General features: G+C 36.1%; 6 protein-coding genes and 1 pseudogene across 8 annotated transcripts; 5 read left to right on the top strand and 2 right to left on the bottom strand.

Annotated features, from left to right (window-relative positions):
- Positions 1-367: 367 nt before the first annotated feature.
- LOC140963174 (protein POLYCHOME) lies at positions 368-2,890 on the top strand. 2 transcript variants are annotated; one of them, XM_073422442.1, is made up of 3 exons: positions 368-545; positions 681-1,121; positions 2,231-2,890. In XM_073422442.1, the coding sequence occupies exons 2-3, from the start codon at positions 693-695 to the stop codon at positions 2,615-2,617; spliced, it is 816 nt and encodes a 271-aa protein (XP_073278543.1). In that variant the 5' UTR covers positions 368-545; positions 681-692; the 3' UTR covers positions 2,618-2,890. The 2 variants fall into 2 exon arrangements, with proteins under 2 accessions (XP_073278543.1, XP_073278542.1); XM_073422441.1 differs by having other exon boundaries at positions 666-1,121.
- A 1,537-nt stretch (positions 2,891-4,427) lies between these two features.
- LOC140963176 (cytochrome P450 93A3-like) lies at positions 4,428-6,661 on the top strand. Its single transcript, XM_073422444.1, has 2 exons — positions 4,428-5,519; positions 5,643-6,661. The coding sequence occupies exons 1-2, from the start codon at positions 4,614-4,616 to the stop codon at positions 6,282-6,284; spliced, it is 1,548 nt and encodes a 515-aa protein (XP_073278545.1). The 5' UTR covers positions 4,428-4,613; the 3' UTR covers positions 6,285-6,661.
- An 85-nt stretch (positions 6,662-6,746) lies between these two features.
- Positions 6,747-10,403, top strand: LOC140963599 (FT-interacting protein 1-like; annotated as a pseudogene).
- Positions 10,404-11,098: 695 nt separating this feature from the next.
- LOC140962437 (uncharacterized) lies at positions 11,099-15,316 on the top strand. The gene is made up of 9 exons (XM_073421326.1): positions 11,099-11,721; positions 12,159-12,299; positions 12,511-12,891; positions 13,296-13,400; positions 13,699-13,839; positions 14,092-14,295; positions 14,442-14,534; positions 14,669-14,780; positions 14,869-15,316. The coding sequence occupies exons 1-9, from the start codon at positions 11,233-11,235 to the stop codon at positions 14,910-14,912; spliced, it is 1,710 nt and encodes a 569-aa protein (XP_073277427.1). The 5' UTR covers positions 11,099-11,232; the 3' UTR covers positions 14,913-15,316.
- Positions 15,317-15,493: 177 nt separating this feature from the next.
- LOC140963102 (rhodanese-like domain-containing protein 9, chloroplastic) lies at positions 15,494-19,627 on the bottom strand. Its single transcript, XM_073422334.1, has 6 exons — positions 19,387-19,627; positions 18,388-18,638; positions 18,153-18,303; positions 16,079-16,164; positions 15,897-16,001; positions 15,494-15,812 (listed from the first exon to the last, which is right to left on the bottom strand). The coding sequence occupies exons 1-6, from the start codon at positions 19,431-19,433 to the stop codon at positions 15,742-15,744; spliced, it is 711 nt and encodes a 236-aa protein (XP_073278435.1). The 5' UTR covers positions 19,434-19,627; the 3' UTR covers positions 15,494-15,741.
- An 819-nt stretch (positions 19,628-20,446) lies between these two features.
- Positions 20,447-22,250, top strand: LOC140962438 (uncharacterized). Its single transcript, XM_073421327.1, has 4 exons — positions 20,447-20,577; positions 20,887-21,402; positions 21,684-21,749; positions 21,845-22,250. Exons 1-4 carry the CDS (start codon positions 20,494-20,496, stop codon positions 21,902-21,904), a joined length of 726 nt encoding a protein of 241 aa, XP_073277428.1. The 5' UTR covers positions 20,447-20,493; the 3' UTR covers positions 21,905-22,250.
- A 146-nt stretch (positions 22,251-22,396) lies between these two features.
- On the bottom strand, positions 22,397-23,724 carry LOC140962439 (uncharacterized). 2 transcript variants are annotated; one of them, XM_073421328.1, is made up of 2 exons: positions 23,468-23,724; positions 22,397-23,014 (listed from the first exon to the last, which is right to left on the bottom strand). In XM_073421328.1, exon 2 carries the CDS (start codon positions 22,976-22,978, stop codon positions 22,535-22,537), a length of 444 nt encoding a protein of 147 aa, XP_073277429.1. In that variant the 5' UTR covers positions 22,979-23,014; positions 23,468-23,724; the 3' UTR covers positions 22,397-22,534. The 2 variants fall into 2 exon arrangements, with proteins under 2 accessions (XP_073277429.1, XP_073277430.1); XM_073421329.1 differs by having other exon boundaries at positions 23,531-23,724.
- Positions 23,725-23,926: the final 202 nt, after the last annotated feature.

The following is a 23,926-nucleotide window of genomic DNA, read 5'->3' as shown; positions in this document are numbered from 1 at the left end:
GGGAAATGAAATAAATTTTCTGTGTTAAATACCTAAAACAATGATATTTGCAAATGTGGTGTCGATTTTGGAACGAAATATCGAGTTTGATATCAATATTTGATTTTTTTTAAAGAAAGCGAACTAATTACTTCAATATGGAAAATATAATCATGTTTAGTTTTTTTTCCCGGATATAATATATATTGTTATAAGAAATAATTAATTTGAATGAAAGCTAAAAATAATAATTATATTTAAAGATGTAAAAAGGAAAATAAATTTTCACTATGACAAGAAACAATAGAGAGCAATTCCAATCCAAACAGACCCTACAGCTGACATTTCAGCTACTGCATTATATACCGCCCAAATTTCATTTTGAAAATTTGCCAATTTTCACCATTCTCGCTCCATCCGTTTTCAGTTTTTCTTCTCCTTTTCCCTCACTGATCGCCCTACAAATCCACGCACACCACGCCAGACCCACCTCCGTGGTTATTCCTACTTAGCACCTTCGTTTCCATAGAAGTACGTAAAGAAACCCCACAGAATAGTTGTCTAAGGTATCAAGAAACTTCAAATTTTAAATGTTCAGAGCTTTTCTCGCATGTTATTGATTTGGGTTTTCGAACATGATAAAATTTTCATGCGTGCATTCATGTTTTTTTTAATGGTTGATTCAGTTCAAGTGTTTGAAGGTTGTTGATATAATGCCGGAGGCAAGAGATCGGTTATCGAGGGAAGATGACGTAGTGGCGAATTACAGCAGAAGAAGAAATTCAAACACTGGAAATCGAATCAGTGGGAGAGGTGACTCGCTGATATTTGTTCGACAAGATGATGCTGACGAGGGGCAGCGTGCTGAAACTCCGTTCAGATGGCGAGATACGGCAATGACTGGGACAACGGCAGAGGCTTCTGGTGGTGGTGGTGGCCGTGGGAGGGGAATTGTTGGAAGTCCAAGAATTGGGCGAGGCGGTTATTTTTTACGGTCACCTGCATCAGTCTTTGGGCGTGAAAATTTGTCTCCCATGATTGGCAGTGGCCGTGGTCGAGGCGGTTACCGTGTCCGTGGAAGTAGCGTTTTGCCCGCTTGGTATCCAAGAAGACCTCTTCGTGACATCACTGCTGTAGCGAGGGTAATGCACAAATTCCTTTTTTACTTGGAAATGAGTTTATCCTGTGATTATGTATTTCGAGAAATGGAGTAGACTTCGAGGGCTTTTGGATGAAGCACTGATTTAGTGTAATCTAATCTCTGAGTTAAGCTTTTAGCCGTTATTTCTTATGTCTTGCGAATAATTGATGCACAAATTTGGTTGATTGTTAAACATAGCCATGTTTTAATGCAGAAAGATCTCACAATAATAAATTCCTGAATACACACTTTTATGTACTGTTCATAATCTCGGTCGTATAATTCGATTTATGCATTCAGGATATTGATTTGTAACAATATTAAGCTGGCATATTTCAATTTTCAGGCATTACTTAATTATTGCATGAGGCTACTTATGATTAATTACTCAGGATGTGGAATTATGAACAAGACTCTGTTTCACCATAGGAGTAGATGTTTCTTATCTACAGTTTGTTGGCAAGTGGCAACATAAAGTCCGGCATATTATGCTTTTCTTTTTCAGCTGATTATGTTAAACCTCGTGGAGCTATGTCCGTAGAATCTTCACTGTCAAATCAGTTTAATATAAATTTGAATTGGATTTTTATTTGCACTTACTTTGAATCATGTGTTGTTATCAGCAAGTAGCATCACAATGTCATATTTATTCTTAGTTTGTTCTGTGAGGGTGTATCATCTTTCTTTATGTTGATTTATCATGGAATTCTTAAATTTTATTTTGTATTTGTTCAGTTGCAGGTCAACGCTTTCTCCATATTTCTAAATTAAAATATTTATTGATTTGTCCTATAACTAACTTAATTCTGTACCAACTTTCAGTGTTAAGTTGCGGTAGTGTCATTCACTTAACTCTTCTAAAAGCCTAACAATCCATGTTTCACAGAGTTAATATTCATCCTTGATAATCAAGTGTTTAAATATGGTACGTGTTTAAATATTCATCTTTTTCAACTTTACCTTAATTAATAGACCTGTCGGCTGGATAGAGGTTGGATAGATTTTTTGTCTTTGACTTCATATCGAGGTTCGCTTGAGCAGGTAACGATTATCAAATACTTGTTCTCTTTCAATTTGTTTACATTTACGTTAAGATGATTCTTTCCTCAGGCAACAGAGAGAAGAAGATTGGGTCGGGGAGAAAGTGAAGGCCTATTAACTGAGAGTCCTATACCCCAGGACCAGCCAGTTCGTGTTCCTTCTGTGTCTACATCAGGTGCTCAGCTCGAGCACGATATTTCTATGACATCTCCACACCCAACAATTGGAATTAAGCACTGCCCACCAACTATCGGGAAAGTGCCAAAGATATTGCTTGATATCACACGACAGAGTGCTGAAGAAACAGCTTGCTTAACCCCACAGAGAAAGCTTCTAAACAGCATCGACAACGTAGAAAAAGTGGTCATGGATGAGCTGCGTAAGCTGAAGAGGACTCCTACTGCCAAAAAAGTTGAGAGGGAAAAAAGAGTTCGGACGTTGATGTCAATGCGGTGATCTCAACTGTTTGTTTATTATTCTTTGTGACCTCAATCAAGGTTGAGAGCTGGTGGTGTTTTGGGGATGTCAAAGGACTCTGGACTACTGGCATGCGTGGTATGGATGATCATCTCTTGATGATCCACTTCTTTGTTGTATTGATCATCACTTGATGATAGACTCGCACTCGTATTACTCATTCTTGTTTTTTTTTTTTCCTGAGGATCAAACTCTCTGTATTGATTTGAACATATCTTCTCTCCAATGTAATACAAACTGCTTTCATGCTGACATCTAGGTGAAAAATAAGCAAGACTAGGAACCGATGACAATTTATGACAGTGCTATTTTTGGATAACTAGTGTTGTTATTTGCCTGATCTGCTATAGATTGTGAACATGATTTTGATTGAGGGCCTCAAAATTCTGATGGGTTCTGGTGGCATAGAATCTTTCTGCAAGATTATTTCTCCACTGTTTTTTTTCTCGAACCTGTGGATTTGGCAGATACCTAGAGGTAGATAGTTCCTGTGGATTTGGCAGATACGTGACCCATTACTTGGAAACTTGAAGAAAACTTTAAAGATTGATATTAAATGTGAAGTGCTTCTTCAGCAGGTTCATGTTTTGGTATGTTATCCAATTTTATTGTGTGTTTATTTGTGGTCAATGCCACATTGAATCATCGATATTCAATGTGATAGGAAATAATTGAGTTTCTTGTTAAATTCTATTGTGTAGGTTCAAAGCATCATTAATTTGCAAAGGCATAGGGATTGGTATTATGGGCCTTCAAATGCTTGATTCTTTCCATAGTCCAATGACAATAATGCTATCTTATTTATTTATTTATTTATTATTATTATTAAATTTCAAGTTCATCAATCTTGCTTTTTGCTAATAATTATGTGACGGTTCACAATTATTAAATATGCTCTCTATACACACACACACACACACACTGTTTAATATATAATTATTTTTATAACTTTAACAAAATTTAATTAATTTAAAATTTGTAGTTCACTTCTCATCTCAAACCTTTTTTTAACTTTCAATAATTAATTAATTAATTAATTTATTAATCAAGTTTAGGTTTTTGGCTTCTCCGCTCTCCATCAAATTTTTTTATTTAACTTTTAATTTTTAGACTTTTGACATACCTTTCATATTTTATAAATACCTTCAAAATAAAATTAAGGAAAAATAATTTTTTAAGCTTATAAAATAAATTAAATATAGTGAGTCGTTTATAAAAGTATAATTTGCCTTTATAAATAAACCCAAACTATTCTAATTTTCAATCATTTATACAAAATTCTGAATTTCTTTTGAAAATTTTGGATACCTTTTTTGGTCATATCCTCTATATATCTGTATTATATTTGTATCTATATCTGTATCATTATCAATATATTAAATGAATAAAGAATGAATTATAATTAATTAAAGTCAAGAAGATTATATTATAAACCAAGAGAGATATCGTCCCAAAAAATATGTTTATTGGTGATGTAACTTTCTTGAATTCATAAGTCACTCTGTATTAGTTTAATTAACATCAATCGAGCAAGCAAACTTTGATTGGACATTGGAACTACCGTAATAAAAATTATTCAAAACATGTTTCCATACAACGAAGTTGGAACTACCCTGATAAAAATATTCAAAAGATGTCTATGTGTTGTTTTCGATCAAACTTTCCTTGGACGTTGGAACTACCCAATAAAAATATTCAAAATGCCAAGAATAATGGATGCAACTGGTTAAGAAAGCTGAATAAACTAAGCCTAAATTCATATAATTATATGCTAAACTTCACTGTCATTACAGGGAAAGGGAACTACATGTTAAACATTTTCAGACACTGCTGATCAATGAAGTTGAATGAAAACAATATATAAAAATCTTGAGTCTGCTAAAGAATTTTACGAACTCAAGGTACATCAAACACCTAATATACAAGAATCTATGATGTATATCAAGTTATACTTATTATTCTGAGTTTAAAATCCATGGCAGAAATCTGGGAATATATTGGTCTTTTCCTCGTTTGGCTCATTTCTACGATACTTGTTCGAGCAACGTTGAAGAAACACTCTTCCAAATGCCTTCCCCCGAGCCCTCTAGCCTTACCGATCATTGGACACCTCCATCTCTTAGCTCCCATACCTCATCAAGCTCTAGCCAAACTTGCGTCTCAATATGGACCCTTGATTCACATATACCTTGGCTCAGTTCCTTGTTTAGTTGCTTCATCACCGGAAACGGCGAGAGAAGTTCTCAAAACACACGAAGGCTCTTTCTCGGATCGACCCCAAACAGCTGCCACGGATTACTTAAGTTACGGTTCTCAAGATTTCTCATTTGCTCCTTATGGACCGTATTGGAAGTTCATCAAGAAACTGTGCATGTCTGGACTTCTTGGAGGCCAGACGTTAGACTTGATGATGCCGACTAGGCGTAGTGTAATGAGGAATCTTGTTGAACTTTTTTTGAAGAAGGCTGAGTCTGGTACTTCTGTTGAGGTTGGGAACGAGCTTATCAGAATGACAAACAATTCGATATCTAGAATGACGATGAGCCACAGATGTTCGGGGGACGAAAGTGGAGCAGGGGAAGTCAGGAAACTGATTCAAGAAACCGCTGAACTTACAGGAAAATTTAATCTATCAGATTATATTTGGTTCTGCAAAAACTTGGACTTACAGGGATTTGGTAAGCGTTTGAAAGACGTCCGCGACAAGTTTGATGAGTTGATGGAGAAGATTATAGACGAACATGAAGAAGCAAGAAGATCAGTGAAGCGAACAGGGGAAGTGGGGATTGTGAAGGATTTCCTTCACATTTTACTTGATATATCCGAAGATAAAAGCTCAGAAATCAAGCTAACAAGGGAAAATATAAAGGCTTTTATCTTGGTAACAAACATGGCTTTATTAACGTTTTTACCAGCATATTCATGAACAAGTTTTGTGACATTATTGTGAAGAAACTCAAGTCATTTTTAACAGAACTATACGTTGTTTTTGTACATGTATCAGGACATATTTGCTGCCGGAACATATTCATCAGCAATCACAGTGGAGTGGGCATTGTCAGAGCTAATCAACCATCCAAACATTATGCAAAAGGCAGTTCAAGAAATCAACACCATCGTAGGACACAACAAGGTCGTTGAAGAATCCGATATCCCAAACCTTCCATACATCCAAGCCATCATAAAAGAAACACTAAGGCTCCACCCCACTGCCCCATTAATCATCAGAGAATCGAGCAAAGACTGCACCATTGGAAATTACCACATCCCATCTAAAACTAGACTATTTGTCAATGTTTGGGCTATTGGAAGGGATGGTAGTCATTGGGAAAACGCACTCGAATTCAGGCCCGATCGATTCTTGAATGATGATGGAAGTGTGAAAGGGCAGCTGGATGTGAGGGGACAAAACTACCATCTTTTGCCGTTCGGGAGCGGGCGAAGAGGATGCCCCGGATCTTCATTGGCACTGCAGATCGTTCAGACAACCTTAGCCGCCATGATCCAGTGTTTCGAGTGGAGGGTTGAGGGAGGAAATGGGAGTGTGGATATGGAGGAAGGGATTGGAATAACACTGCCAAGAGCTAATCCTTTGGTTTGCTTTCCTGTGGCTAGGTTCCAACCTATTCCAGTTTCATCTATGTGACTTTTGAAGGTGTTCATTTACATAATTGGTTATCTTGCAAAGATTTTGAATTGCTTTTTTACAAATTTAACATTTTCACATTTCTTCATTGGAAATTAAATCCACCTAAATTCTTCCATGTATTTAAATACAAAATTAAAAAATAAATAAACATACATCACATTTCGTAATATAATTTTCATAAATATATTGTTAGAAACATAAATCAATAAATGCCAAAAGAAGACATTTAATTATGGCGGGGATAAATAAAGTTTTTGGTTAAAATAAATATAGTGAAGATCCTGATTTTGACCTTTTCTTTTGTCAACCTTAACTTTGATTTTAAGAGCATCTTTCCTATGGGTGTGAGAATATATTCCTCAATAGATTATTTCAAAAAATCTGCACAAGTAATAGCCATGTAAACCCTTTATTTTCGTGCTACAAAAATGTTATTCAAAGAAAATTTTAGATTACAAAAATATTTTGTTAACTGGTTTTTCTAATTTTATTACAATATTATATGTAAAAATTCAATGGGTTAAATATTTTAACTTTGAATGAATTCACGTATATTAAAAAGCTACGGCGGTTTTTTCTCTAAAGTAAAATAAATGGAATCGCATTTAATCTTTTGATGAAGAAAGTATTAATATTGACACCTCAAAGCTGAAGTAAACAAAAGAGGAATAAAGTCTAAAAGCATCTTTATTGCCAAGAATCATGCATGTTGTCACCCCTTCTCTAAAGCTTCATCATGCCTAGTTTAGTCATCTCTTGGAATTTAACCCTTCAATCTTCTTATTTCTAATGCACTCATGGCGGAGTAATCGAATTTCAAGTTACACGAGTCGTCATCATGCCCTTCACCTCCAACTAATATCGGGTTTCAGAACGTGACATATGATATAAGAGTGATCTTAAATTACTTTAAATATATACTCTACGCGGCATTTAAATCTTATTCGCTTAGGCTTATATTGATTACGATAATAACAAGTGTTACAACATGATAAGGATATCAAATTTCCAATGAAGGGCTTGATTATAAGCTTCAAAGTTTCAAAAAACAAATCAAAGAATCTTTAAAAAGCCAAAATGGTTTTTCAAGTCCAAAAGACAAACTTTGTCATCATGCATAAGCCATTCGAACTACTTTTGATAAATTGCAGAATATTTGAAGCTTTTGTTGCTAATATTCTAGATTTTTTGAGGTTTTATAAGCATAAGTAAAGTGGACAACTTGAAGAAATGCGCTTAAACAAAGCAAATGCTCATACCCTTTTAATCATTTCACACTACCTGGTCCCTTAATCAAACCTAAGTTCAATGAAGCATAAAAAAAATCAAGAATCTGATTAGCTGGTGACACAGAGGCAGTGAGAAAGAAGATGAAGCATATTTCAGAGTTTAAATTTACAAAAAGGTGATGAAATCTTCATTTAAAAAAATAGGATTCTTGGGTAGAGACTTATGTGGTCTAGCTAAAGCTGATGCGTGTTTTTCATCTATTATTCCAGTAATCCAAGTTCGAAGAACCAAACTCAAGATAGATAAATTCTTTCCCAAACCGAAAAAATATCAAGAAATTTGATTTACGTGATGAACACTCGTGCACCTTCAAACCCTCCTCAAGATGAATACAAGATTAAAGAAACAAAGCCACAGTTAGGCGAGCGGTGGGCTTATGGAGGAGCTCGAGGTGGCGGAGGGTGGATTAGTAGTGACAGAGTTACGAGTACATATGATCTTGTCGAGCAAATGTATTATCTATATGTTCGTGTGGTCGTGTGGTGAAAGCTCGAGACCTCCCTCCAAACCCTGTGACAGGAAACTGTGATCCTTATGTGGAGGTGAAGCTAGGGAACTACAAGGGTAAAACTCAGAGATTTGAGAAGAAAACGAACCCGGAGTGGAATCAAGTGTTCGCATTCTCGAAAGAGAAAATTCAGTCCTCTGTTCTTGAAGTGTTTGTTAGAGACAAAGAGATGGTAACAAGGGATGATTATCTTGGAAAAGTTGTGTTTGATATGAATGAAGTGCCCACAAGAGTTCCACCAGATAGTCCTTTAGCCCCTCAATGGTATCGCCTCGAAGATCGTCGGGGCGAAAATAAATTGAAAGGGGAAGTTATGGTGGCAGTTTGGATGGGGACGCAAGCTGATGAAGCTTTTCCTGAATCTTGGCATTCAGATGCTGCTTTAGTGCAAGGAGAAGGTGTTTTCAGTGTAAGATCAAAGGTGTATGTCTCGCCTAAACTGTGGTACTTACGTGTTAATGTGATTGAGGCACAGGACGTGAAATCAGAAGACAAAAGCCAGCTCCCACAGGTGTTTGTTAAAGCTCATGTTGGGAACCAGATACTCAAGACTAAGCTCTGCCCAAGTAGAACCACTAATCCATTTTGGAATGAAGATTTGATCTTTGTTGCTGCCGAGCCTTTCGAAGAGCAACTATTCCTCACTATCGAAAATAAACTGACCGCATCTAAAGATGAGCTTGTTGGGAAGGTAAACTTGCCATTAACCATCTTTGAGAGGCGTTTGGATCACAGGCCTGTGCATTCTCGTTGGTTCGATCTTGAGAAGTTTGGGTTCGGTGTTTTGGAGGGAGATAGAAGAAAAGAGCTAAAATTTTCAACAAGGCTTCATTTGAGAGCCTGTCTTGAAGGTGGATATCATGTACTAGATGAGTCCACTATGTATATCAGTGATCAAAAGCCTACTGCTAGGCAACTGTGGAAACAGCCAATTGGGATTCTTGAAGTAGGGCTCTTGAGTGCACAAGGGCTTCTACCGATGAAAACGCGAGATGGAAGAGGTACTACAGATGCTTACTGCGTAGCTAAATACGGGCAGAAGTGGGTAAGAACTCGAACCATAGTAGATAGCATGAGCCCCAAATGGAATGAGCAGTACACGTGGGAGGTGTATGATCCCTGCACGGTGATCACAATTGGAGTTTTTGACAACTGCCTCTTGGGAGGGAAGGAGAAACCAGCAGCCGGCAATGCTTCTGGAAGAGATTGAAGAATAGGTAAAGTAAGAATCCGGCTCTCCACGTTAGAAACTGATAGGATCTACACCCATTCTTACCCACTCCTTGTGCTGCAACCATCTGGTTTGAAGAAAACAGGCGAACTCCAGATAGCGTTTCGATTCACTTGCCTCTCATTAGCACACATGATGTACCTTTACAGCCGGCCATTACTCCCCAAAATGCACTACCTGCATCCATTCACAGTCAGCCAATTAGACAGCTTAAGGTATCAAGCGATGAACATTGTGGCATCAAGACTCGGAAGAGCTGAGCCACCACTGAGAAAAGAAGTGGTTGAATACATGATAGACGTGGATTCTCATATGTGGAGCATGCGCAGAAGCAAGGCCAATTTCTTTCGAATCGTCTCACTCTTTTCGGGCTTCATCTCCATAAGCAAATGGCTTGTCGAGGTCTGCCAATGTCACCACCATTTTAGTCCACATCCTCTTCTGCATACTGATCTGCTACCCCGAACTAATCCTCCCCACGACATTCCTCTACATGTTTCTGATCGGACTTTGGAACTTCAGACACAAACCAAGAAACCCACCACACATGGACACAAAAATATCTTGGGCAGAAGCGGTGCACCCAGATGAACTAGACGAGGAATTCGACACGTTCCCCACGTCTAAACCTCAAGATATCATCCGGATGAGGTACGATAGGCTCAGAAGCATGGCGGGGAGGATACAGACGGTTGTGGGAGACATGGCGACACAGGGGGAAAGGTTTCATGCGCTGCTGGGCTGGAGGGACCCGAGAGCAACGAGCATATTCGTGGTTTCCTGTCTCTGTGCGGCCGTTGCTCTGTATATAACTCCATTCAAGATCGTGATTCTGTTAGCGGGCTTGTTTATGCTTCGGCACCCCAGATTTCGAAGCAAGATGCCCTCCGTCCCCAGCAATTTCTTCAGGCGATTACCGGCTCGAGCTGATAGCATGTTATAGAGAAGTTCCCAACTTTGTCTGAATCTTATGATTTATCTTTGCCTTATTTGTTATTTTCGATTTGCAGTGTTCTTCCTTAACTCCTCTTTGTCCTTTTGATTTCTGTTATCGACATTTCGGCTGGCCTTTACATACATCCAAACATTTTGAGTTTTTGAAGGTTAATCAATCAAAAGTTTCATTTCTCTACCAAAGTCTTATCGAACGATTCTATCATACATAATTTTTTAATATGATTTATCTTAGTCTAAAAATTTATCGAATACATATAAAAAAAAAAATAGCGACGGCTTATGTTTCCCTCTATACAATATACACGGGTTTCACAATTAAGTCTTAAAACTTAACAATAATGGATCATATATGACCAAAAATATGATAAATAGAAATGTCTAATATGATATGCAAATTTCATTATATATTTATTAGTAATTCCAATATATTTTACCTATTTTTTTTCTCGACTAACTCATAGGAGTTAAAATTTGTTTATCTATTATTTTACATGTAAAAAATCATAACTAAAATAATTATGTAAAAAATAAAAATATATTATCCATAAAAAAACACATAATATAATGTATTATATATACTATTTATTAAAATTAAACTTCATTTACTAATTAATTTTGGTATGGTAATTAAAATATTTTATAATTAACAAAATGTTCTCTTCCTTCCAATTATATATATTATATTTTTATTTTATTTGCTTTTTTTATAATTTTAATTTCAAAAAGTAATAATTTACACTTTAAATTAAAAAAAGGACGATTTTATTATATAATTTTTCTAGAGAACACATTTATCGCGTGGTCGCTAATTAATTCGGGCCGGGTCCGGACCGAAATTTACGTCCATTGCCTTATGTTACCCTTCCAACTGGACGTTCTGAGTGCAATAATTTCCTGTATCCTGAACATTCAACAGTTAAAGTTCCATTTATGCCCTTACTGATCCACGCGCCACCTCGATGATGGATTCCGCCACCGAACCTCAACCGGAGCAACCACCGTACACCCCCGTAGCTCCCACGTACTATCTCCACCCTCGCCGCGAGCCCTTCGAGCACGGACTTCTCCCCATTCCCAAACTTATATTCACCGATGGCACGCAGACGCTATCCCAAATCAAATCTGTTCTCCTCTCGTCGGATTCTAATTACCGAGTCAGCTCGGAAAAGCTATCCCGAGTGTTGCAGGTTCCTATAGATCACGCTCGGCTTCTGCTAGAAACCCTATCCTCTGTTCTCCACAAAGATTCCGATCCCTTGGTGAATGCTAGGGTCCCAAAAGATATCGATGAAGTCGGCGTTGATGTGTTTGATTTGTTGGTTTTCTTGTATATACAGAGTTATAAGAGGTTGCTGCCTAAAGGGCACAAGGACTCCGCGGCAGTTGCTGATGTGTGGCCTTCAACGTCGGCTTTTGATGGGTTTTTATCTGCTCTCTCACCATTGCAGGTGTTAATTTTTTCTAATTTTATTTTGTTTGTTGTTTGATGTGCAATGTGGGTGAAATATTTATTGGTTGAAGCTGGTTGTTGAGATATGAAAGTGATTTTATGTTTTTGTTGATGTTGTTTTTGGGTGTGTGTAAGCATGTGATGCCTGATATTGTTGGGGATGCATTAGAAATGCATTTTGGATTGAAATATATCGACTTTAGCTGATGTCGTGAATTTATTGAGAAGTGAGCGTGGCCGTGGAGTTATATTTTGGACATGTGGCTTATTTATATATGCGATTATTCACTTTACTTATGATATGTGTTAATATCAGTTGCTCTTAATTTCCTATGGTCCCGCAGTTAAGAGATGATGACTTTCGTTATACATGTCATTGACATATAATTGTTAATTTATTATCATTATTAATATGTATGGTTCTACATATGACAGTTAGTACGCAGCAATAGTCGAAGGTTTATGCCATCACAAGCTGATGAAGAAGCTCATCAGCTATCGTATTTGCAAAAACACTTGGGCAATATTTTATCCCTTTTGGCTGACTCTGTGGAAGGGGAAGATGATGAATCAATGGTATGTCAATTGGCTTATTTTGTGATACTGTTGAATTCGCTGTTAAATAATTATGTTGAGATGGCGCCATCATCTGTTGTCCTTACCGCATTCTGTTTTACTGGATGGTTTTGTTCATATGGTTATGGTCTAATAAAACTTGTAATTCATGTTCTAGTTGGCATGTTTTCTTGAGCTGTATACTATAACTCTGAGTATGCTTTTGTTCCAGGTTCTATCTATGGATAGATTTGAGCATCTTGGATTTATGATTAATTTTGGTGAAAAGGGATCCGAGAGAATTCCCTTGTGCCAGAATACTCCATTTTTTGCGAATTCTGATCCTGACATGCCTGATGTTCCTGTCCCTGCATCACAAGTTCTTGACTGGCTTCTTCAAAATATATCTACTACTCTGGAACACATTGCTGATAGAGTATCTCCAAAAGAAAATGTGCCCAACAGTTTTTCTGACCAGGATGTTCCGATGGCTGATATTAATACAAGTTCAGCAAAGCCCTCTAGCAGTCCTCGAGGTCCAAGTTTCATCGAGGGGGTCTCCAAATCATCAGTTGTAAAACAAGCATCTGATCTCAAGAGCACATCTGTGAAGGTGAAAAGTAGCCATCTTTGCATCTCACATTCCTTTTAATTCTCTCACAATTTTGGTTGAAACATTGCCAAGATTTCCATCAAATTTATTTGCGTGTTAAATTCTGTTCATTTGAGTTTTTTAATCATGGGATATTGAGATTCTCTAGATTTGTTGAGTAAATTATCTGAAATTTAAAGTAACTGCATTGTAATTGTCAAATTCTATTGTTTGTGGAAAGTCATCTTGGTAGATAGGAAAAATGACAAGTCATTATAAGTATATATTTGATGATATTGATAAGTGTTTCTTCAGTTTTTACGCCTTAGTGGTCCTTGCTTTGATAAATCAAGCATCTTGCTCCTCATTTACAAATTTTTCATTTACCATGCACCTAATAACTATGTAGTATATGTTATTCTCAGGTTGTAAATTGCCACGAATCAGCAATTTACATATTGGCACCACTAAAATATGCCACGGTCTATGGATGCTCTGATGCCACAATTGTTCTGGGAGCCGTTGGGAAGGTACTGCATGGTTGAACCTATTAATATGATTCTTCTTGCATGTACATGTAGTTCTGGTGTTGATAGAGTCTTCAAATAAATAGCATTGTATTTCGATTGCCAAGATGGTTACTCTAGCTATATTACCTTGTATATGATCTATCATAATGTGTGCTAGACATTATCAATAACTTCATTGCCTATGCATGTATGTTTATGATACAAGTTTCCATATCATTTACTTGTTTATTTTTTTTAACTGAGTATATCAGATGTTAACATCAAATACTTCTTATTCCTGCTTCATTGCAATTAATAGGCCGTCAGAGTTGAACATTGTGAACGCGTTCATCTAATCACTGCTGCAAAACGCATCTGCATAGTGAATTGCCGTGAATGTCTGTTCTTCTTAGGAGTAAACCAGCAACCCCTTGTTGTTGGAGATAACCATAAGTTGCAGGTGGGTTTCCATTTCTTTTGTTACTTAAATCTACTCGTTGTTCTGTAATCACCATATCCATTTTGAGTTATAATTCTCTGGGTTAATAATCCTGTTTGCAAGTGTTTATACTTTCATAGTGCATGGAATTTGCTTATATTCTCATGCATCTTGTTGACCTTCGAAATGAGTGATAAGTTATTCCTTTCCTTTATGTTCCCAAACAGTTTCACACAGATTTTTTTTCTTCTTTTTCTGTTTAACTAAAAACAGGTAGCACCATATAATACATTCTACTCACAATTGGAGGAGCACATGAATCAAGTTGGAATTGATCCTAAAATCAACAAGTGGGATGAACCTGTAGTACTTGGAGTGGTGGATCCACACGACTCATTATCCCATCCAGCTGGTGTTGCAGATGTACAAGCCGAATCTGCCATCCGCCTTGACCCAGATCAGTATACTAATTTTGTGGTATGCGCATTAATTGGTTTTCTATGCGTAGTCAAATTCTGTAAATGGATTGCACTTTTATTCCTTTTGGTGGTCTATATTTTCCATGTTTTTATTTTAAGTTCCTATGTTGATGCAATTAATGTACGATTTGGTGACACACACAGATACCAAATTGTTTGGGAAGTGAACAACCTGGTTCTACGAAAGACAATCCATTCCCTTTGCCTGATGCCTATCTTGCATCACAACAGAAAAATGTATGTTCAAGTGCTGAGATGAGCAGATGACACCTATGGATACAATTTCACGCACTCCTTTACTCTGGTTCTTTTTGAGCTATTTTATAAACTCAAATTTCAAAATGATTGTTTACTTGTTTCTTGAACCTCAGCACAAAAATTTGGAAGAAGTCAAGCAAATCTTGAGGGAAACTCAACTTGAAGAGAGCCGTAAACGAGAACTATCTAGTGCTATCCACTCGTGTTTTAAAGATTGGTTATATGGTAAAATCTGTTACAATATAGCCACATTTTTATTTACTTTCCTTGCAGTCATACGATAAATGTGATGCAACTTTTTATGACTTGACAGCATCAGGAAATATCAGGCAGCTGTACTGCTTACCCGGCGAGTAGCCACAGCCTGGACAAATAGTAGCTGGAAGAGACCTTGATTCAACCAGTTGGAAGTCCCTCTTGCCATTTTTTTAATGCTAGAGTTCTGGGACTTTGATGGTGTTTAGTGAGGAGGATGGTAGATTGCAATCAAATCAAACACGTTTAAAGCTGAATTGTATTTGTACTACTGTGTTGCCAGAATAATGGTGCTGTGAAATTCAAGTACATGTTTCTGAGGGATGAAAGACCTGGATCTCACAGTGGAAATTCCATTTAACAGCCTGTTTTTTTTAAGCCTTCCCACTAACCATCTTGCTTTGCAAAAATGGTTGATCAATGTTATAAGAATATTGTTTGTATTATTTTATGAACATAATTTCATTTAAAAATATAATGTAAGTTATATGTACATCTAACTTACATCGAAGTGGTTTGTGTTATTATTATATTGATATATGTCTATTTACTCTATATTTATATTAATTAAATATTTAAATAAATTAAAATACTCTCATATGTATATAATAAAATAATTATCAAAAAAATTGAAAAGTGTCTTTAAATTAAATATCTCAATATATATGTGTGTATCAATTCAATTCTGGAAAGGGCTTTTATTAAAATAACCATTTATTACAAATAATTTTTCTGCAGGTATCAAAAGCAATGCAAGCTAAACGATACATAGGCATAACTCTTCATTTACAAGTATCAGCGATTATACCCTTTCCGAACATAAACAATTAATGTACTCTATGCAACCCAAAATGTCTCCATTCCTCGACCCAAAATAAAAACACAGTCGATCTACATTCAACAACGAACTAATTGTGAAGGTGGCTAAGTGCTAGCTTGTTGGAGCCAGTTGAAATAGCTTCTCAGCTTGATCTGGGAAGAAAGTAATGAACAGAAATGCACCTGGAATGCGAGCAACTTAAGATTAGTGAAAAAAATCGAAGAACAATATTCAAGAAAACTTGGATTTGGTCCTTTTGAACTTACAGATAAGTACAGTCCCTAGTACGGCAGAAATTTTGCCTTGTATGGTGACTAAACCGGCCTTTCCCGCATCTTTCAGCTCCGTCGAACCGACAGAGTCAAATGCCCCTGTAACAGTATAATCTTTCGGTATTCAATACCAGCTTAAATACATGACCGAGATTTTTGAATAAGCAGAAACGCACCTGTTGTCACAGATTGAAGGCCTGATGTTATACATGCTATATTCTGATATCCAGCTTCCTCTAATTCGTAGGTGGCAGAGGCCGACCTTAGATAGGTGAGGAAAAAATTAGCTTTGATTCTGTAAAGGATTCTGGACGTACAAAAGACTAGGGCTAGTTGATTGAATCAACCCATATCAAAGATGTATAAATTATAACCTTAATATTATCATATCTGATTCCAATATGTATTCTTGGATCTCAAACTAGTTTTTTGATGGACCAAAATTAATCGCTATTACACATAAACGAGAACAAAGTAAAAGCTTTTCCGGTTACCGGAATAGCAACAAAATTATTTTGGTGACAACAAAACTAGTTTTGTATTTCTAATATGTTTCATTAATTGCGCAGATATAGCTATATTTATCCGACAAGTTGAAAGGAATTCAACAAGAAGATCTAGAAGCTGCATTCTCATTTGAACAAGACGTATCTATCAGAAGCCAAATAGAGCTGCCTTGAACGGCAGCAGATCAGAATTGTCTTAGTCGGAAGTCGTCTCAAACGGAAGCGACACAGAGTTTCTCTCAACCGGAAACATAACAAATAGACCAGTGTTGACTAGCATAGCTGTCAACCAGCTGAGACCACATCAGGAAACTAAACCATCAAAAACATATTCGGAAATGATAACTTCCAGTATAAGAGAAGTTTTTCGATCAGATAAAATAACTTATACCGACTAGTTTCCTTTGAACCTTTGGTCTTATACGTAACTATTTATAAGAACTAATTAAGGTAAAAAAAAACGTAAGGAGAATTGCAACATATCATCAAAACCAAGAAGTGATGGTGGAAACAAAAGAGAGACGAGCTAGAAAAGTTAAGTCATTCATTTCATAGTCAACTGAAGAGTCACTAACCAACATGTTAAGAGAGATTATTGTCATAAATAATCTGGATGATATCTTTGCATATAACATGAATCAATATATGCATAGCCAATCCTTATGAATGGTCAAGTAAGCTTTAAAATCATACTAGAGTGTGATGATTTGTATGCGTAGTTTGATAGGACGTCAATACAAATTATAGAGAATCTAAACTGATATATAGAAAATAGTGACTCAAATAACAACGTGGAACGATTACAGTGACTCAAAACAACAAAAAGCTACACTAATCTGAATGCAAACAACACCCAGCCAAGGATTAAATCCTTCACAAGAAGAAAGGCACCCCTATCTCCCTGCCCTAGCACAAAGCTAGACAAATACATCCATCTGCTCGACCCCCTCTTTTTTCAAATTCTAGTGTTATTTATTTCTTTTCCTTTTTACCCTTCCCCGAGTAACCTCTAGTCCTAGTTTATTTCAGCCCACAATAATAAAACTATCCAGACTATTTAAGCCCAATCTACTTAAGTCCCTAACACAGTTCCAATAGTGTGGGGTCTATGGATGTGATAACAGTGGGCATTTGTTAGCTGTTTGTACTAGTGATTGGGTGTTTTAATGCTAGAAGTGTGGTGAAGGCTTCAGAGATCCGTGTGAATCCAGAATCGTCACTGGCTTTTTTTTTAGTGATAAGAAGAGAGTTTCCACATTTTACTTTTTCGAGGCAACTTCAATTTGTTTTAACTTTATACTAATAGAGATGCATTTCTCCTTCCATCACTCTTAACACTTTTAAAACTTACAGAACATTTTTCATGCATTATTTAACATACTGCTTCGGCTCTAGCAGTCACAAGAGGTGACTCCAGTTCCAGAATCCTAATAATACTACACTACTACATGTGCTACATAAATTAAACATTTAAAAATTGAACAATACCAAATGTGACCAATGATTTGAAAAATGAAACATAACCTTTCGTTCAAACTTCATTCCTTCAACATGTATGTCTCATACAACAAAGGATGCAATCAGTAACTTCAATTACAAGTAAAATTCAAATAATGTTTTATTGGGGTACTCTTCAGCACAAGTTGAGGAGGTGAATACCAACTAAATGTTCCTCGTTAATCTTGTTTCATACTTTCGAAAACCAAATAACAAAAAGAAGCTATAACCGAATTAAGAAACTGACCTCAGGCCCTCTTGACAAACAAGTAACAGCTTGCTTTCGGGTGAAAACTGGTTCCTAACAGATTGCACAAACTCGGGGTTAGGTTTAGTGAACGGCAAGCCAAAGAACAAACCAGCAAAATTGTTGTGTACTGTCCTCTTTAAAATCGTTCCTGTATTATAAACTTCTGAGTAAATAGCAAAACCAAAAGTCTTGAAAACCATGAGACTTATATTGAAAGGCTATGAGGGCAAACCTAAGTCATTGTCTTCGTTTTCAATGAATAATGGGGTGTGATAGCAGTCTTTTATATGAGCTCTCTCGAACTGAATTCTATCACGAACATCCAAAACTGCATATCCTTCAACTGCAATAAGTTTCTTTGCTTCTTCAGAATTCACAAAATTCACTTCTGCTTTGATTACCAAGTTTCTTCTATGCAATCGGCTCCCTTTCAGTGTCTGTACTTGATGAGTCCCCAATACTGACCAAGATGTTACCAAATTGCTGAAACCACATTCATATTATCTTAATCCCCCTAAAATTTAAACACTATTCTTTGTAGTTATGGCAAACAAAATTTCTCCTAAAGCAATGAAAAAATTTTAACAGCAAGATAAACTAAAAATGTTTGACGTTTGCGCCCAGAATTGTTTGTAAAAACAAATTGGCTGTTTCATCTTTTAGCGGCTCATACAGATGTTTGAAGCTTTTTACACAGTCCGCACCACAATATATCAAATGACAGATTTCAAGACCCGGTGTAGACGCAACAATATCTCACTTATGAGATCATAGTCGCAATTAGACAAAGAAGAATATAAGGTTCTAAAGACAGAATATAAACAAGATGTCCCATTCAAATGATTTCTTGTTAAATATAACAGCAGAAAGACTAATGAGTAAAAAAAACATAATACACCTCCATGAACGAAAATGAAGATCTACATTTCTTCTTTAAAATGTAATCTTGAACCGATTTCATCAAAAATTCAAAATTGTTCACAAATTGGGGACAACTAATCACTTCGTCCCAAATGTACACTAACAGTAAAAAAAATTCAAGCACAGCAAACTCCAGATGACAAATATTCTGAATTTTCAACAGAAAACGAACGCCAATTAAAAACATCCGGAGAAAATATCTCATCTTGAATGAACATAAACAACTCACATCTAAGTTACATGCAAGAAATTGCATAATAAAATCGGGAAATGGTAAAGGTAAGAGAAAGAAGATAAAATTTGACAGTACCTCCGAACGGAGAGTGTGGAAGAGCAACAGAAAGGGATTCCTGTCATTTCTCAGAGAGTAGTCGAAGCCTCCCACTTCTCTTTCCCTATGTATCTTTACAGACCGTGTCTGTTGCTGCTGGTTGCCACCAAGGATCGATTGAAATCTAAGCGCATCATTGGGTTTCTGCCACGTGGCATATGGAGTGAAATGGACTGGATAACCAGCACTGCAGCACAAACATTCCTAAGAAAATCTCTGCAATTTGGTCTATTTTCGCTTTACATCTTGTAAATAGTTGAAATCGAGTTTCTTTCAAAAATTTGGTCTTTCTTATCACTTTTATCTTTGTTAATTTTTTTGTTACGAGTGCTAATTCGACTCGTGCATATCAACAAAGTCCAACATTTTGTGTCGAGTGGGTATCATGTGAGACTGTCTCACGGATCTTAATCGGTGAGACGGGTCAATCCTACCTATATTCACAATAAACAGTAATACTCTTATCATAAAAAGTAATACTTTTTCATGGATAACCCAAATAAGAAATCCGTCTCACAAATACGACCCGTGAGACCGTCTCATACAAGTTTTTGTCTTTTGTGTCATATCATCATCATAGGACATTAATTGACAAAAAAGACCAAAGACAATAATATGTTTATTAGATTAAAATCGAATTTCGAAGATTTATAGACAAAACCGAAAATATGTCATTTTGCACAAAAGTTGTTTTAAACATTTTCTTGAATTGTGGTAAAATTTCACAATAGTTGAAGGAACATACTAAGAAACTTGGAAAACATATATGGGTAATATTGGGGTGCTCATAATCATTTTTATGTATTCATCATTTTTAAATATCTATGTTTAGATTAACATAAATTAAAATAAAATTAAAGTGATAATCTGTTCTATGATTAAAATTTTTTATTTTTGTGATTCTTTATGTATTGAAAAAATATTAGATATTATATATTTTAATACAATATTTTTTCTAGAGAAAATAATTTTTAGTGAATATATTTTGAAAAACAATAATATAAATAAAGGGTATTATTTTAATTTTGTAATAAAATTGAAAATATAATTCTAGTTGTCTTGGTCTAACTGTTGCTGCGGCTGGGAATGGCGGGAGGAGAAGAGGATGACTACATGGGGGACGTTTCACAGTTTCTACCGCCAGAAATTCCTAAATCTTCCTCAAAACAGGTAAAATTTTCGATCTTTGTACATTATGTTCGATCAATTTATGTGTTTTCTTTATTCGAATAGTTAATTCCCCATAACCCTACTTTTTTAAAATTTTCCGAGTTGCCGATCCTTGATAATCATTTACTTGTATTGATTTTTGGCCATATTTACAATTTTAAAGTTTATATTCTTACAGATGATTTTTTTTGTTAAAGAAAATTTAAGGGCTTTGTTGTCTACTTTGCCCAATCGTAGGTGGTTAATTTATTTGAGTTACTGAATTTGATATTTGTCCTTTTTTAATGAACTTTTGCTTACATTCTGTAGGGTCTCAGCTTAAATTCTTCGAATAAGAAATTGGAAGGCCCAAATTGGCAGGAGCAGAGAAAACTGAAACGTGGGCGGAAGCAAATAGATGAGGATCAACAAACCATGGAAAACTTAACTTCAGCTATTCCAGAATCCAATATTGGGTTCAAACTGTTGAAGCAAATGGGCTACACTCCTGGTTCGGCGTTGGGAAAGGAAGGTTGTGGTAGAACTGAACCTGTGGGGCTGGAGTTAAGAAGGGGGCGAGCCGGAATTGGCAGAGAGGATCCGAAGGTAGAAAAGATGAAGAGAGAGAAACAGATTGCCGAGACTAGAAAGAGAAAAGTGGAGGAATTGATTGTAGATTTTGGGAGTCGCCAGAAGGAACGATGGAAGGGAAGGAGGATTATTGTGAATTATCGCAAGGCAGAGGATGCACTAGCACAGCTGGAAAACAGGGATGTTGAAATCGAGAAGAAGGGAGATGATGATGGGGAAAATGAAGAGGAAGAGGAAGAAGATATTACGGAGGAGGTACTTTCTTTTTATTTTTTATGTGCCTTAGTCAGTTGAAATCCTAATACTTTGTAGATTAATCTAATGGATTAAATGTATAATTATGATGGATGCAATTTTTCTCAAACTTCTTCTGTGTAAGTGGAACTATTTTTCTTATACCTGCACTATGGTAAATCAGGAATTCTAGAGCAAGGAGTGTCCTTTTCTTGAATCAAATACAAAATGTTGGCAGCTCAGAATGTAAAATATTATGGTAATAACTTAGTTCTGGTTATCTATTGTTTCTTTTGATGCAGGATTTGACAAACATATTAGTGAAGCTAAGAAACAAGTTTCGTTACTGCCTCTTTTGTGGATGTCAGGTACGTCATCTTCCTGAGTGTACAAGAATGGGAAAGATATAAAAAAGATTGATCTTTCAGTGTCATTTCTCATTTGTCCATCTTGTAATATTCAGTATGAGACAATGGAGGCACTTTTATCTGACTGCCCTGGGATTAATGAAGATGATCACTAGATGGAGAGTTGTTTAGATGTTCAAAATTTTGGTCATAATGCTGAAGAGCGGAAACTGTCGATCTAGTGAGAATGCTGCCGTTGCAATTTTCGAGTTATGATTGGGGTGGATCCCTGGAATTCTGGTATGTCTTGCCACCACTTGAAGCGCAAACCGACCACAGCACATGATATGTAAAAACAGTCAATTTGCTCTGATGTAATTTCGAAAGTTGGTTTCCTCTTCCTCGTCCTGCTTTTTAAATTCTTGGATCTAAAAAAAGGGGATAACACTCGTATATGTAACTTACATTAATGTTTGGTTACCTCGAGGGCGGTTGATGTCTTGGATCACCACTTTTGCATTATATTGTTTTATTATTATTATTATTAGAGTTTATATCATGTACTTCAATGTCAAGACACAAATACTTGTGAATGCGAGCTGAACACAAAAGTATCACGAATTCCGAATAAAAGACTGGAAATTAATATGGTCTAGGTGAGGAGCAAAGATTGTGCAGCAAATATTATAGGAAAAACAAAAAAAATAAGAGTTGAGCTAGCTGATAGCAAAAACTCTTGATAGCCTTCTCCATTAATGAAAAATCTTGTCTCTAATAGATAGTCTCAAAGCAATACAATGAAATCTTCATTTGCACTCAACGCCAACTTCAGCAGCCCGCCTTGGTGTACTTTTCCTTCTCCTCCCGATTTGTCTGTACCCAACTGATGGCTTGACCAAGACGGTGGCATTAGCCTTGGTAACGATATCATTTTCCTCTTTCACTAAATCTGCATGTTCCTTCAATGAAGCCCTCTTTCTCTTCCTTCCATCATCCATACAAGATTGATTCTTGCTACTTTCACTAGATACCCAACTTTTCATGTCCTCGTGGCCTCCATCTTCTTCTTTTACCATCTGACATTCATTTTCATTTTCATTTTCATTTTCATTCTCAATATCATCCTTCAATGGCTTCTGTGGCCTTCCTACTCTTCTCTTCAAAGGTAAGTTCTCTTCCCCACTGTTCTGAGTATCATCACGAGCAGCGATCACCGACTGTTTCTTCCCTTTTCCTCTACCTCTACCCATTTTTCAACTCAGCTCTTTGAATCAAACAAAAGAAATCTACGAGACAAAACACAACCATACAAAATTCTAAGAAATTTCCTTCTTCAACCACATGATGGATTTCACAAGTCCACTGGAAATAACCAAGAAAGTGAATATGAACAATAACACAGAAGTCTTAACAGCACAACCAAAAGTTTATCCTATTTATGTCGTAACAAAGTAAAACTGAGGCTCATCTACTCTCACCCATAGAAAGAAATTACAACCACCTAATGACCTAAAAGAGAGAATCGAATTAAACAGGCAATCATCAACTTATTATACATAAAGCACAAACTTACTTGCACCAAAACACTTGGTAAACCAAAAGGAAAACAAAAAAGTTGAAGATTAAGTCAATATGACTCATCACAAACCAACAAAACCACATCAAATTTTGATTAATTAAGTTGTTCAAAACGTTGGAAAAAAGAAAAAAGAAAAAAGCACACGCTATATGAAGATAACCTCAGAAGAAACAGCCGCCGCGAAATGCATACTTATCGAAAGTTTTATTTAAAATCCAATAACCTGATGAAGTTTCTACTGCATGAACCCGCAAAGGAGGTTAAAAAAGGAACAAAACCCAGATCGGAGATTGAAGCAAACAAGATTCGGTAAGATTCAAAACATTTTATTTTTAATTTTTCCCATTGGAATGTTGAAGAAAACTAACTGAGCCAATGAGGTGAGGAGGCAAAGACTGCAAATTTGTGAGAGAAATGAAGAGTGAAAGTAATGCGTGCGGTTAAGTGGTGAAAGGATAATTTATTTATTTCGAAGGGCATTTTGGGAATTCAGGGTAATGAAGTATGAATGAAGCAAACCAAATATTGTTGAATAAAAAAAAAATGAAACTTGTTACATTAAAAAAAATCTTCATATTTTGGTAAGAATTAAATTTTTATATTTATAAATTCCATGACA

The sequence above is a fragment of the Primulina huaijiensis genome, chromosome 17 (genome assembly GCF_012295235.1).
Source record: "Primulina huaijiensis isolate GDHJ02 chromosome 17, ASM1229523v2, whole genome shotgun sequence".
Lineage (NCBI taxonomy): Eukaryota > Viridiplantae > Streptophyta > Magnoliopsida > Lamiales > Gesneriaceae > Primulina > Primulina huaijiensis.
The sequence above is the reverse complement of the archived record's forward strand: the minus strand, read 5'-3'. Positions and strand labels throughout refer to the sequence as shown.

Excerpts from the sequence above, each read along its gene's own strand:
- LOC140963174 (XM_073422442.1), top strand. The coding sequence starts at position 693 with ATGCCGGAGGCAAGAGATCGGTTATCGAGGGAAGATGACGTAGTGGCG. Across the intron at positions 1,122-2,230 it reads ACATCACTGCTGTAGCGAGG|GCAACAGAGAGAAGAAGATT; the intron begins GTAATGCACAAA and ends TTCTTTCCTCAG.
- LOC140963176 (XM_073422444.1), top strand. The coding sequence starts at position 4,614 with ATGGCAGAAATCTGGGAATATATTGGTCTTTTCCTCGTTTGGCTCATT. Across the intron at positions 5,520-5,642 it reads ATATAAAGGCTTTTATCTTG|GACATATTTGCTGCCGGAAC; the intron begins GTAACAAACATG and ends TACATGTATCAG.
- LOC140962437 (XM_073421326.1), top strand. The coding sequence starts at position 11,233 with ATGATGGATTCCGCCACCGAACCTCAACCGGAGCAACCACCGTACACC. Across the intron at positions 12,892-13,295 it reads TCAAGAGCACATCTGTGAAG|GTTGTAAATTGCCACGAATC; the intron begins GTGAAAAGTAGC and ends TGTTATTCTCAG. Across the intron at positions 14,535-14,668 it reads TTGCATCACAACAGAAAAAT|CACAAAAATTTGGAAGAAGT; the intron begins GTATGTTCAAGT and ends CTTGAACCTCAG.
- LOC140963102 (XM_073422334.1), bottom strand. The coding sequence starts at position 19,433 with ATGACAGGAATCCCTTTCTGTTGCTCTTCCACACTCTCCGTTCGGAG. Across the intron at positions 18,639-19,386 it reads TCCACACTCTCCGTTCGGAG|CAATTTGGTAACATCTTGGT; the intron begins GTACTGTCAAAT and ends ATGTGGTTTCAG. Across the intron at positions 16,165-18,152 it reads GTTTGTCAAGAGGGCCTGAG|GTCGGCCTCTGCCACCTACG; the intron begins GTCAGTTTCTTA and ends CACCTATCTAAG.
- LOC140962438 (XM_073421327.1), top strand. The coding sequence starts at position 20,494 with ATGGCGGGAGGAGAAGAGGATGACTACATGGGGGACGTTTCACAGTTT. Across the intron at positions 20,578-20,886 it reads CTAAATCTTCCTCAAAACAG|GGTCTCAGCTTAAATTCTTC; the intron begins GTAAAATTTTCG and ends TACATTCTGTAG. Across the intron at positions 21,403-21,683 it reads AAGAAGATATTACGGAGGAG|GATTTGACAAACATATTAGT; the intron begins GTACTTTCTTTT and ends CTTTTGATGCAG.
- LOC140962439 (XM_073421328.1), bottom strand. The coding sequence starts at position 22,978 with ATGGGTAGAGGTAGAGGAAAAGGGAAGAAACAGTCGGTGATCGCTGCT.